The sequence below is a fragment of the Drosophila biarmipes genome, chromosome 2R (genome assembly GCF_025231255.1).
Source record: "Drosophila biarmipes strain raj3 chromosome 2R, RU_DBia_V1.1, whole genome shotgun sequence".
In the NCBI taxonomy this organism is placed as follows: Eukaryota; Metazoa; Arthropoda; class Insecta; order Diptera; family Drosophilidae; genus Drosophila; species Drosophila biarmipes.
In genome coordinates this window covers 22,149,673-22,163,467 of record NC_066615.1, presented here as the reverse complement: position 1 = coordinate 22,163,467, position 13,795 = coordinate 22,149,673, and the positions used below count along the sequence as shown (strand labels likewise).

General features: G+C 45.2%; 4 protein-coding genes across 4 annotated transcripts; 3 read left to right on the top strand and 1 right to left on the bottom strand.

Annotated features, from left to right (window-relative positions):
• The first annotated feature begins 4,669 nt into the window (after positions 1 to 4,669).
• Positions 4,670 to 5,199, top strand: LOC108022344 (uncharacterized). Its single transcript, XM_017091207.3, has one exon. The coding sequence runs from the start codon at positions 4,707 to 4,709 to the stop codon at positions 5,073 to 5,075; it is 369 nt and encodes a 122-aa protein (XP_016946696.1). The 5' UTR covers positions 4,670 to 4,706; the 3' UTR covers positions 5,076 to 5,199.
• Positions 5,200 to 7,317: 2,118 nt separating this feature from the next.
• On the top strand, positions 7,318 to 8,269 carry LOC108023047 (bromodomain-containing protein 2). The gene is made up of 2 exons (XM_017092288.3): positions 7,318 to 7,428; positions 7,483 to 8,269. The coding sequence occupies exon 2, from the start codon at positions 7,484 to 7,486 to the stop codon at positions 8,267 to 8,269; it is 786 nt and encodes a 261-aa protein (XP_016947777.1). The 5' UTR covers positions 7,318 to 7,428; position 7,483.
• A 2-nt stretch (positions 8,270 to 8,271) lies between these two features.
• LOC108023045 (uncharacterized) lies at positions 8,272 to 11,074 on the bottom strand. The gene is made up of 3 exons (XM_017092286.2): positions 9,806 to 11,074; positions 8,606 to 9,733; positions 8,272 to 8,551 (listed from the first exon to the last, which is right to left on the bottom strand). Exons 1-3 carry the CDS (start codon positions 10,958 to 10,960, stop codon positions 8,297 to 8,299), a joined length of 2,538 nt encoding a protein of 845 aa, XP_016947775.1. The 5' UTR covers positions 10,961 to 11,074; the 3' UTR covers positions 8,272 to 8,296.
• A 69-nt stretch (positions 11,075 to 11,143) lies between these two features.
• Positions 11,144 to 13,413, top strand: LOC108023046 (proteoglycan 4). Its single transcript, XM_017092287.3, has 2 exons — positions 11,144 to 12,600; positions 12,756 to 13,413. Exons 1-2 carry the CDS (start codon positions 11,282 to 11,284, stop codon positions 13,321 to 13,323), a joined length of 1,887 nt encoding a protein of 628 aa, XP_016947776.1. The 5' UTR covers positions 11,144 to 11,281; the 3' UTR covers positions 13,324 to 13,413.
• Positions 13,414 to 13,795: the final 382 nt, after the last annotated feature.

Sequence of the window (13,795 nt, the reverse complement as noted above, 5' to 3'; positions counted from 1 at the left end):
CGCTTAAATTGGGCTCCTCCCCTGGCCTCAAAACTATCCTCCTTATGTGGCATGCTATATATATGTGCCAGTATGTCGGGTCCGCCGGTTTGTTTTGTCGGTCGCCTTTGTGCCATATTTTCACAAATTGAATTGGCCATGTCAAAAATGAAAGGATGCAGCTATGAAAATTTCTGCATTCCAATTTTTCAACCAACATTATTTTAGCAGAAAGTTTGCCGCATATGCCACGAGAGCTACAGCTCCAGGTCACCATCTACAGTAGGACATGAAATTTATCTACTTTCTAAACTTTATCGAGTCGAAAATGTTTTTTTCTTTATTAAATGCGTTTACAGAAATAACAAAAGTTATTCTATAATATCATTCTTGCTTATATAGATCCTAGAAATCTGAAAGTACTTCTATCCATAATTTCTATATCGATAGGTAAATGAAAGCTGGAGATCCTAAAAATATAATATAGTTTCTTTCTCATAGGATAAATAGAGTTTTAAGAGGTGCACTTTTCTACATATATTTGGGCATTTATTTTCCAAAAGCTTTATATGTAACTCTCCGAGTATCCTATTGTCCCTCGTTCTGTTAATATAGGCTCATTAAATTTTTTAAGATCCTCAATTTTTTCCATTCAGTGGTACCAGACCAAACTTATTTTTAGCAGTCAATAGTCCAAGCTATAAAAGGTCGACTGTATTTCCCTGGTAGTCCAGTCCAGTCCCCGGTTCGCACCCCTCATCTTGGACCCCATCTCCGCCGAAATAGAGTTATTATGCATTCGGGGCAAGGCGAGCCCGAGCCCGAGACCGAACCCGACTAGACTGAACCACTTTCCCATCTCGAATGCCTGGGCCTGCGAGTGCGACAGACCACTTCTGGTCTGGAGTGGGCTAAATCTGACGTCGCCCCGACAACCCGACACATGGCACTTGAGCAAATTTGCATAATAGAAATTAAAATGGATTTTAACATTTCTGCTTTAGAATATGTTCAGTGGCTGCATGGCGATGGTCAGAGGCTAAGGAATGCCTGCTGCGAGAGCCTTGGGAACAGATTGTTATTTCTGCATGTGGTGTGTATGGTCCAATGGGTAACGCTTATGTGGAATTTGGCAGATAGCCACAATGCCAACATCGAGCAAATAGGGAAATATACAGGGAACGGAGGAGCCCCAGGATCAAGGATTAAAAACCGGAAAAGTTGTTTTTATAACTTTTTAAAAAAAATTATACACGCACATACTTCTTTCTTTATAATATTAATAATTCGGTTCAGTTTAGTTCAAGATAGTGAAACATATTCAACCAATGGTTTCTCAAGCTCAATATACAATATAATAACAGGTAAATCTAAACCTGCAATAAAGTGCTAGCCACCCACAACAAAAACCCCAATTCCTAAGCTCTCTTTAAACGTTTTTCCGCCAACCCCGGAGTACATGGGCACACAAGGCTCCTCTGGTGGTGACCTACTGCTCGAACCTGCTCCTTGGCAGCTCTCCTTGCGGAATTGGGTCTCATTTGCGTAGGCCAGAGAACTTTCCCCGCCGCCGTCGTGGCTCCCAGTTGGTTTGCCCCACTTTCGCTGGCGTGCCGAAACATAAAATGGCATTAAAGCCGCTTTTAAATAATGCAAAAGGACACACACCCACTGAAATTCCTGCTTAAATGCTTTGATTCGGACTCGCATCCCAGGAAGCCAAAAATGTTTGCCTGCCGGAAAATGCTGCATCGAGGGGGCACATTTGGTAGATTTTGGGGGCCAAGGGCCATTGGGGGTGTGCTTGGCTCACTGGCAAGCATATTTGCTTAAACTTTAACATGTTGTCCCCCAGCATTTTTAGCCATGTTTTGTGCTGCAGTTCTTGGCCTTGTAACATTGTGTGGCCAAATATTTTCAGCGCTTGGACGCAAGCCAGCAAAAATGAGCAAAGTGGAAAATTGGAGCGGATGGGGCACAAAAATCTGTGGAATAAATAACCTCTTAAATTGTTTTGTCGTGTGTGTGGCTATGAAGGGTTCTGTGGGGTCGAAACCACTTTTGGAAAATGTTATAAAAAATGTCGATGTAAAGTTAGTGCTGATTGTGATTAAATTGCTGCTTTCATGTAGTGTAATTACAAAAGAATTTTTATGTAAAATTTTTAGTGCTCAACAAGAAAGCTCTATACATATTGTCTGCTATGATCTTTCCAAAATACCACAAGAATAATAATAAGAGTACAACAATTATTAGGTCTTCAGTTCGAACTTTGCATAAGACGAGAATTACTTAACAATTGTTAAATGTTAAAGTTTACTGTGTATACATATGGTAACAAGTTATGACAACATTAAAAAATAATGTAAAACCATTCAAGGATCTGTCAAAAAACTCCACTAAGCTTAAGAAATAAACTATGCAATACATTTTTAATGGTCTGAAATTGCAGTACATACAGCAATAGAATTTCTCTAGCCATGACAGCATTACAAATATAGATCGCCAAGAAAACATTTTTTAAGGAGTGAAATCGTTTTGCTACAGTGTCCCTTTTTTTCATTTTTTGCTACCCGTTTGAGCCGCTTATTTGGCATTGCTGCTGCTGTAGCTCTCGATGTTGCTGGCGTGCCTGCTGATGTTGCTGCCGTGTCTGCCGATGTTGCTGCTGTGCAATTGCCGGACATGTGGCACTGGGTCGCTCGTCGGGGACTCAGCCACTCAAGGAGCTTATGCATGCTATGGCTTATCCTTTATTGGATCGATCCTTGCTCTTTGCTGCTTTTCGCAAGTCCATTATTACGGCCGGATGGACCGCAGTGGAGAGCCTGGGAAAGCTGGGAAAGCTGGGCTTCCCCGGCTGTGCTTAACCTTGAACTTCAAAGGACTCGGCGACCCTCAGCCCGCTTGGCAAACATTTCTCTGTGTTTTCACCCGCTTTTCACAGGCAATTTCAGGCCGTAAATTAGTTTTATGTTGCTCGATTTTGCTTTTATTAAATTACCTTTTTCATGATTACTTGCAAACTTCATTTGGAAAAATGCCTGCCGACGGAAATAGCCAACGAGGTCGAGTCTGTGCCGCAATAATTTGCGCCATTTTGTAATTTCAGCTCGCTCCTTTCGCTCCTTGGTGCTGTATTCTGGGCTCTGGGTCCTTCGTCCTTGGTCCTGGGTGATGACGCTCCTCCGTCGCTTTCGCTTCCGCCGCTTTGGGTCGAAGACCTAATAAAGTGCCCGCAAAAACCCATCGAGACTCCAACTTTGCCGCTCCGCGCGAAATCCGCAGCCCCTACAGGTTAATTATCTTTGGTGTAATTTAGTGGTGCCTGGCTGCCGAAAAAGGCTTTCCATTTTAATTTATTTGACCAGCAAAAGGATTAGATTAGATTCCCTGATAAATGGCCGTCAACTTGCTAGTTAAATAGCAAAACTGTTCGTTCAATTCTGGGCGCTAATTGGGTTTGTTCAGGCCTTGGAAAGTCCCCCCCACACCTTTGCACGGAATAAGCAAGGTTGCCAAGGACCTCATTATCATATTTTACGAGGTACAGTTTAAAGATTTAGAGGAAATATAATTAGTGTGAATTCCTCAACCCCGAAAGGAGATTAAATAGAATATAATTAAAAGTAAACAACTAAAATAAATTCTAAAAAACTTTGTTTAAAATCATTATAAGCTTATAATACGAGTTAAGAATAAAAAAAATCACAATTTATTATTGACAGATTTGAAAACATTACCACCTGTTTTCAAACCTTCAAACTCGATAATGGTAAGGTCTTTATGAAGAAACAACCTTAAGGTAGATCTTGAAAACAGGGTTGTCAACCCATACGGCATTGTTTATCTGTTTGAACCTCGAGGTACTTACTTTTCGGTATCTCACAGTCGGGGAACTCCACTAAAGCGTTCTTTCTTGTTTTTAATCAAGTTATTGAAGATACGATGCACTTTATAGGGTTTGGCAATAAAACGTGGATATGATATGGATTCTTGGAAATGTTTTTATGTAGCAATACACTTATCTAAAGACACATCTCTTAATTATTTTCCGTCACTTAGTTTATTACAATCTTTTGATAAAGAACAGGTTCAGTTAGTTACTTTATTGATAACTTTTAATTAACTCTTTTATATTGGAATAACATAACAACCTTGAAAATTAATAACGTAAAGAAAACCAAATGCTGATCTATTCAGTAAAGAGATCGAATGGTTCTAGTTAGGTTTTTATGGTAGGCTAATAAAAAATAAACTGATAAAAAATTCGAAGAAAATTTCACTTTCTCCAAAGATAATGAGATTCATCAAATGCATTGAAACCTGTTTAGTATCAACACCCGTTCTTTGAAGATCCGAATGACTGATATATTCTGATAGGTCTCAAATGACTATGTAATTATATCCGCTTGCTCTTTCCTCTTAAATGTTAGTGGCACCCAAAATTTGTAATAATAAAAAAGGGCGGGTATCCGATAGTCGGGGAACTTGTTTTTCTCAATAGTGATTTCATTTTCATCGTGTTACAAGATAGAATGGGTCTCGCTTAAGATATGTTTGCGCAGGTGTTGCAGACACTTCTCCACCTTTTCCATTATCGATATAGGCCATCTGTAACCCACGAAACTTACCACTCGAGGCAGCCCTATAAAAGCGAATAGCTGCATTGTCTTCACCAACAGTGAGCTTTCATCTCTTCACCAAAGAACAACCACCTTCCAAAAATGTACCTCTTCGGCGTGTTTTTACTTCTGGTCGGCACACACGTCTGCTTTATAGATGCGAATTTCGGAAGCAGCGAGGGAAACGACTATACTTATGGAACCCAGGCGACGTCGGATACCCTCATCGCCAGTGAGACCATTTCGAAAAGCAAGCAGTTGATGGGAACCACCACGAAGACGTATACTCTGACGCAGTCTGGAACGGCCAAGACCATAACGTACATCAAAATCACGGATCTGATGAGAAAGCGCGGTGCTACCGCCGAAATTACCTCCGGCGGAGTGGGTTCCACCACGGTCACGATCAAATTTACTTCAGCCCGGATGGCTGGCATCAGGTCCCAGGTGGTGATCTACGGATCCTCATAGTTATGTACGAGCTATAGCCCGTACACAAGTAGCTGTCCTAAAATTAATCAATGCAAATTGGGTTCATATAATTTAATATGCTCATTCACTTCACATTCATAAAATAAAGTATTTTAAATCCTAAGATGTTGCCTATAATTTTTTTTCCAGGTACCTTTCAAGAGAATAATTCAAAGGTAGATAGATAGGTAAATAGATTCGACTATTACTACATCTTTCCTCATATATATCACAAAGATACTTCACAAAGATACATATCTCATCAGTCGTCAAAGTTGAAGACAAGTTATCTTCTGGATCTCGTCGAGCATTAGCAAAATTGAATTCAGACGATTCATAAGCAAATGCTATTAGGACACGAACGGGTGCACATGTGGGTATAGGAAATGTATATACCAGGCAGTATAAATCAACTGCGGCGCATCCGTTCCGCCGAATGCGAAATCCGACTGCTGACAAGTGTCACCGAGAGATGCTATGACAAAGTGTCAAAAGAATGTTTGACATCTGACTGGCTGAGTCCGTCTCTTTCGCTCGGGCATCCCCGTCTCTTTCGCCCTGGTATTCCCCATCTCGCTCACACTCACTCAGAGGGCAGCTTGTGTAGCCTGTCCAATGTACATTTCTCATATCTCCTCGGAGTCCTCCACCGCTGCTACTTCTTTCCCTGTTTTTCTGCAGGGCTTTCATATTGCCGCTTTTTTCGCCGCCAGAGCCGCTTTTTCTTATATTTACCCATATATCGCCTGGTTCCAATGGGACGAAGATGCGGTATGGCCAGGTAGGGATGCCCTGGGTAAGGGCGAAGTGGGGGAAGGCCTGTCTCTGACAGCCTCACACGTTTTTCCCCGTTCCTATCCCTGCGGCGATCCTTTTAGCACCTGCCCCCAGTCCCGAGGTGTACAATTTCATCTGCCAACTGATTGAGTGCCGCAGTTTTACTTTGTGTAAAAAACGAAAGAGATTTTTATCTAGAAATCGGCGATAGAAAGGGAAATGTTTACCATGGGATACCAAAGAACGAAGACAGCACTTGACAAATCGACAAGATCAAAAGAAATTCTACTTCGAGATTCACAGAGATTTTCTGAGAAAAGTATGGTATTTTCGATTGTGAATAACACTTATTTCAGTTGTTATAATATAAACAATACCCTTAACCTAGAAACATCGTTCTTACAACATTAAAATATTATTAAAAATAGTAATACTTAAAATACGAATTTCACCGTTATATTTTGTGTGTTAAAATTCTTTTATAGTTGACTGGGTTCATATTTAATTTCCTTATCTGCTCCTACCAAACAAACCTTACCAACAAGTATTGACAATATCCACTGGGGTTCACATTAAAGTAGGTTCTCAAATGTACTCGTATAATAAAAAAATAAAACGAGTAAGGAGATTTTTCTAATAATATATGGAATCCATTTGAATTTTCTATCATCTATCCTAATCTAAAATTAACTGTGTGGCCCCCAGGTTAACTAACATAAAATATTGATGGTACTGGATAGACGCAAGTGGGTCAGTGGAGTGTAATCCATTTCCTAGGGGATTGACCCACTGGCAGGACCATTCTACTAAAACCCCAGCAGCAGACTAAAGAGATGCCCAAGATGTGGCCAAGACTCGGCTGGATGGCCCCCTATTTTCACTTTTTGTGGCAGGTAGGTTAACAGAGAGAGAAAAGCCGAAACCTGAGCCTGTTTTCCTCTCAATTGTGGATTGCAAGCTAACAGTGGAAGAGAGCCACAGGACTTCCCCTCCAAAGGCATGTGGAATCCAATTTAACAGCATGACTTTAAACAGGATTTCTGCTAAACTTTTTATAAGCTCAACTTGTTGACTATCCAAATGGCAGCCCTGCAAATATTTGACCAAAAATGATGCATGTTGTATCTCTTGACAAAACTTGTATGCAAAAAAATTATAGCCACCCAAAACGCTGACGTCAGCTAGTTGACCACAAATATTTTTGGGCCTAATTCTCAAAGGGACTTTAATGTTTATTTAAATACATTCACTGGAAAAGGGACTGTTTGCATGGGTCCTGAAAAATGAGATTAACTACCCCCGGGCTAGGGATTGGGAAAAGGCATTTCCCCAAAGGTCCATCTTCCCACACAAAATGCAAACACATTTCTGGACGAACAGAAGCACTTGCATAATTAACCGAACTTGTTTGCTGTCCTAACCGCAATTGTGGACTGACTCTTCTGCTCGGGTTGAGGTGGCAATCCGAAATCCCAACTAAAAATACCAAACCAAAATAAGCTGTGTGTGAAAGATGACGGCATTGCTAAAATATACTTTGGGGTTTCCTTCCAGCTCTTTAGCACCTGTCAAAGAGGTACGAAGTATTCACTTCCATAAGGAATTTTCTGCTATTACCAGCTTTTTACAGCATGTCTGGAAAACCGGAGACTGCCTCGCCGGAAATTATTGCCTGCAAGGCCATTATCAAGAGACTTTTCTCCAGTTCCTACAAGGACATAGCCTGGGTGTTCTACGAACCTCTGGATGCCCAGCTCTTGGGACTCCACGACTACCATGACATTGTGAAGGAACCCATGGATCTGTCCACCGTAAGATATCGCGTGAATACTGGTTGCTATCAGACTGCCTCGGAGTTCGTCAAGGATGTGAGGCTGATCTTCTACAACACCTATCTGTACACGAATCCTGGCCACCTGTGCTACGAAATGGCCAAAAAGCTGCAGATCATCTTCGAGCAAATGTTTGCCCAAGTTCAGATGTACATAACAAATGGTAATGAGGGTAATGCTGAAGATGAGAGCTCCTCAGGCTCCTCGGATGAATCGGACTCGGACTCGGAGGACTCGTCACCGACTGAAAATGAACAAGGCAGTCCGGAGGTGTCCTCTTTGATAAGGGAGGATCCCCCGGAATGGACTTCGCCGGGCTTCTCAGGAGCTGTAAGTCAGCAGAATCCCTTCACCACCGAAGAGGACCTCGATTTGCATGCCAAAATTCAGCAGCTGGACGGCGAGGTGCTGCTCCATGTGATTCACCTGATCCGAAGGATGGAAGGCGCCGGATTTTGCAACAAGGAGCTGGAGTTCGACGTCTGCCAGCTGAAGGCGCACACCAAACGCTTAATTCTCGAGTACTTGGCCAGCAAGGGAATCACCGGGAAGAGAGTGTCCCGCAACAAACCCAAATACACCTAAGATTCGAATACCAAAGTGCTCTTATTTCTAACTACCACTTTTGCCCAGAAGCCTCTCCTGCTCCTTCCTCTTCTCGCGGAAGGCGCGGTGATTTCGAAACTCTCCGTTCCACACCTTAGCCCGCATGATCTCCTGCGGGTTCGAGGCTATGTAGGCGAAGAAGGTCCTGCGAGGAGGTCCTCCGGGCACCAAATAGTTGCCCATCGCGTACCAGGCGGATCCCACGGTCTCCAAGTAGCGCTCGTTCAGCTGGTCATAGAAGGTTTGCTTCACGATGGCAGCCTGGAAAGACCAAGATAGATTCGAATTTACCTTTAAAACATTATCTTGACTCACCGTATTCTTGATCCGCTTGTAGTTGTCAAAGTTCTCCTGGGATCTGGGCAGGCGATCAATACCCATGAGATCGGGGTCGGGGGGACTGCTCTGGCAGATGGTGACCAGTTCGAAAATCCTGTTCGCCTCGGTGATACTCTCGTCCAGCTCCTTCTGGCTGTAGGTCTTGCCGTACCTCCTCTTGATCCACTCCCGCAGGATTGGCAGCTTGTGGGCCTCCGGCAGACTGGCCAGCACGAAGCGAGGTTCCTTCCTCAGGGCTCGTAGGCCATCCTTGAGCAACTGGTTCATCTGCTCCGCGTTGTCGGGATCGAACTTGTTGGTATCCTTGTAGGTGAGGGCCTTTCGCGGGGTCATCCTGCCCAGCCGCTCCATCTCGGCCCGCTTTATGGTGGCCTGCCTCTGCCAAATGGCGTTGGCACATCGCACCACCGCCTCCACGATCTCCGCCTTGTAATCCACGTGGCTGCGGAGGCTGTGGTTGCTCGAGTTATCCGGGGTCTCCCGACTGTCATCGGAGGTCCTGTCCTCATCAGGATCATCGAACAAGCCCAGCGGGGCTTGGGGCTCTGGAGCCACCTTCTTATCCGGTTCGTTCTCCGGGGGCACCTCGTCTTCAATCATCATCTCGCTCATTAGGCAATCATAGTTGCAGGAATCATGCCCCCGATCCTCCTCCGACTTACCCAGCGCCTTCACAAACGTCTTGGTCACTATCTTGTGCAAGTCAAAGGGTTTTGGTTGACCGGATTGGAAGACCCGATGGTACTTGAACTTGTAGGGCTTATTGGAACGCGGTCCCCGGAAGAACTTCTTTTTCACCTGTTTGGTGGAGGTCCGCATTTTGCACTTTTCGGAATTCGATTCGAGTCTTCCCTTGGCCAAAATGAACGATACAGCCGACTTTCTTGGTGCCGGAGGAGCCCCGCATTCCGAGGGGTCCAGTATGGTCCTAGATTTCTCCGAGGATTTGTCATCAAATTCGATGTTATGCATACGGAAGGGGCTTTTTGCCAGCTTGCGGGGTGGCGGCTTCCAGGTTGACACCTTCTTGGGCTCTTCCTTTGGGGGTTCCGGCGGGGGCTCTTCCTTTTTTGCCTTCCTACCCTTTTTATCCTTTTTATTTTTCTGTAAAGGCGGCGATTACTTAGTTCGAGAACAAATCAACTCAGAATTGAATAGCATTATTATTTAACTTACTGGCTTGCCTCCTCCTCCCTCGAGCCTCTTCCCCCGGTAAGTATCGCTGGCAGCCGTGTGGGCTATACCGATATCATCACCAACCAGAGCCCGACCAGCCTGATCCTTGGGATCCGGCCAAGGCTGCGATACCAACATCTTCTGGCACAGCACGCAGTCGGCATTCTCAATGGTCAGCACTTTGGTCTGGTCGCAGTGCATCGCGTTGCGATGGCGCGCCATGATTATATCGATGTCGTGCTCCAACTGGGCCACAATCCGCGCCTTCCTAAGCTTTCTATAGGGCTCGGCCACGTCGAGCAGCTCCAGGCAGCGATCCCTCGCCTTGACCGCCAGTTCGTCCCTCAAAAGCTGCGACTGGAGCACCTGACCCTTGTGCACCAGGCACATATTGGGCTCTGGCTCCCGGCTCTTGGGCTTACCCTCCTCCTCCTCCTGGCTGCTCTCCAAGCCACCCAGTTTGAAATATCGCTCCAGAGTCTCGGAGAGGGTTTTTTTGATCAAACGCTGGCCGGGATTGAGTCGGTATAGGGCGTACCAGGGCTCCTCTTCGTCCTTTCCGTAGTTGGGTGGTCCATCGTTGGGCCAGAACTTAAAGGATACCACAAACTTCGGGAGCTTGGTGGTCAATCGGGAGGTTCGCTGAACGGGTTTCGGCTGGCTCTGGAAGTAGGGGGATTTCTTGGAGCGCTTCTTCGATGGGCGCTTCTCTGCTTCGCTCCCGGAATCCAGCGACTGGGCTTCCGCCTCGGGTAGTTTTTGTGGGGGCCTCGGGAGCACCGTGTCCAGACCTCGAATGGTGGCCAACATGTCGATCTTGGCTATGGCGTTCATCAGCAACTGTTCGTTTATGCTGTAGACTCCATCCTTCTGGCACGTCTTGTAGTAACCCTCCATCACGAAGTAGAGAAAGGCCAGGATGTTGTTCCTGCTCAGCTGGACCATCCGGCTGATCTTCTTCTTGGATATCACCGGTTGGATTCCCAGGGCAATCAGGGCCTTGTACATCTGCTCACCCGTTCCCTGCTCGTAGTCATCGCGGAGGCTCTCCGACATGGTGAACATCGCCGTCTCCTGCTGCGTGGACACGCCCATGTACCATTTGGCCAGGTCCAACTTCCGGTGGAAGTCGTTCAACTTTTTGTGGAAACTCATGGTGGTCCCGTATCCAAATTTTGTACTCTGCAATTTTTAGTATCTAAAAAAATGTGTTGTAAAATTCAAACGTTCTCGATCAGAACATGTGGGGAATAAAGCCTTGCTTTTGTGTCATGAGCTAAATATGAATGGTGAAGTCAGAGGTTCTCATGATCACCTTTTTAAATTCTGAAAATTCAAGGTCTAAAATAAAATTCAAGCATGCCTGGCCTGTTCCATATACTCATTTCGATGTTTTTCCAAGATAAAATTAGTATGTGCGAAGCCTGAAAGTCCCTGTTGACCGTTGTTCAATGATACGTGATAAGTGTTTAAACAATGGCTATAAGGATGCAGGACTGCAGATCCATGAGTGAACCGTGCCAATGCCCACGTTGCCGGTTTGGAATGCATATGTCCAGTCACCTGATGAACTGCCAGGAGAAGTGCAAGGCCTCCTTAAAGTGCTGCAACATGGGTGGCTTGCAGGAGAATCAGCAGTCCTTTGACAATTGTCAACGACCCTGCTGGCAGAACAGACCAGTTCCTCAGGAAGTTTCTCAGAATTTCCCCCAGGGAAACCCTCAGAAACTTCCCCAGGAATCTCCTCAAATCTGGACTTGCCAGCCTCCTCGGAACGTTATCTACGGGCAGCAGTTTCCTAGGCAGGCCAACCAGGACTTTCGGCAGCCACTTCCGCAGGAAGCTTCTCAGCAGTTTCCACAGCGCTCTCCTCGAAAGTGTTGTTACCAGGGTCAAAACTGTGGTCAGTCATCTCCGCGAAACTATTGTCAGCAACCTCCTGGAAACTTGTGCCAGAAACATCCCGGGACTGTATACCAAGAAGACTTTGAAGGCAATCATTGCAGTGGTCTAAATGGAATGATGAGAAGATCCTGCTTCTGTGTGACCCACGAAATGGGCGTTCAAACGGATGAGACGGAGTGCAGGAGCCCAGACCAGTCACCATCTTCCCAGGGGAGTAAGGAGCTTGAGTATATAGCGGTTAACGAAACTACGACAAAGGAACTGGAGGTTAAGCATCACACCGGCACCAAGGATATTTACATCTCACGAGTTCAGTCCGTCACGCATTTCCCAACCGGAACCCATGAATACATCACAGAGACTCAGACGGTGAAAAACGTTTCGGATGAAAAGCAGGAAAATAAAGCCATGAAAGAGGAGCCAAGACCGGAAGACCTCATACCCCACCGAGCGCTGCGCCACTCCGAGCTGGTGCCCCTCATAGAGTCCATAAAGGCCGAGGTGCCCAGAGCCGATTCTAAGGCCGAAACGGGGGAACTGCTCTACCAGCAATATGAGACCTTTGAGCGGGACTTCCTTGAGCCCAAGGAGACTGTGAAGGCTTCCACAAGGAAGGACAGAAGTGCGCTGGGATCACCAGCATCCCACTTATCGAAGACTCGCACACCCAATCCCCGATCACCTGCCTCCCGATCATCTGCCCCCCGATCCCCCGATCCCGGCACACCCACTCGAGGATCGCCCTCTTCCCCTAAACATATTAACCGCACACCCAGGGAAGACTTGAGCCGCTCAGAGTCCGGAAGGGATATTAGTCCACCTTTGTCGCAGCAAAGCAGTGCCACGAAGTCTGAACAAAATACCTCCATTGGCAATGAAGATGATGTAAGGTAGGGTTGGTGTAAGGTTCTACTACAAAGAAAATCATCTTATAATATTGTCTTTATTTATTTATTTATTTTTGGAACTATTCTTTAAAGTTCGGCGATTATAAAAAGACAGTCCTTGGGAAGTACCTTTAAATTGATATTAATTTTCTTCTTAGCAAACCTTTTGTCATGCTAAGCAGTGACAACTCGGACGATAAAGATGAGGATGTGGAACCTAAGGCGCCAGAAGAAAGGAAAAGAATACCCTCTGACTACGACAATGTGAGCACCGTTCACGTGAGGGTTACCAATAGGAAGGAGGCCTCTGCAAAACGGCCCCATGCCAAAAAATCGGATGAAAAAATTACAGCGGTCTTCGAGAGCCGAGTTTCCCAGGTGCTTTTAAAGGAAAAGGCTGAGAAGAAACCGAGCGAGAAGCCGGCTGAGAAGAAACCCGGTGCAAATAAACCAAAGAAGCCAAAGACTTTACCCCCTCCCAAAATGGAGATGAAGCGGGGCTATCCATCAAATGATTTGGTCTGCAGATTTGCAAGTCCTCCAAAGTGCCGACCCACCTTCAATTCTTGCAGATTCCCTTGTCCGCCGTCCACTCCTTTCAAATCTTTCAACTCTTTTAAGTCCTTCGAACAATGTCCTTCCTGTCCTCCGTGTCCTCCCAGCACAAGACAATACGATCCCATCTATGGGTTTGGCAGCAAATGTATCGCATACTATTGTCGATAATACCGAATATAAATTTAAAACTACGTACCAACTTTAGCATATTGACAGCAAATAATAAAATAAATAAAATATTGCCAGCCTAAAAAATTAGACCGCGAGGATTAAAAATAAATACAAATCTTAGCCCCATTTGGAGTCTTATCCTGCTGAAAGCTTTTGAAATGGGAATTTAGGAATTAGTTGCACCGGCTCCTTGGCAAGTGCACAAAAGTGCAAATCCTGGTAAAATAATTTGCGGTCAACTGGACCACAGATCGTTAATGATGCACTCTCCGAAATGGATTTCGGGCCCTGAATTGCAGTTAATGGCCAAATAAGGATGGCCATCTCTTGTCTGCCGGAGGCAATGACGATAATTGGGACTTCAACGACCGAGTGATTATAATGTTCAGTTTGCCAATTCAATTGCCTGCTTAGGTTGTGCAATGGCCAAGCAAATACGCCTTATATGAACAAATGTATGCAGAAATAG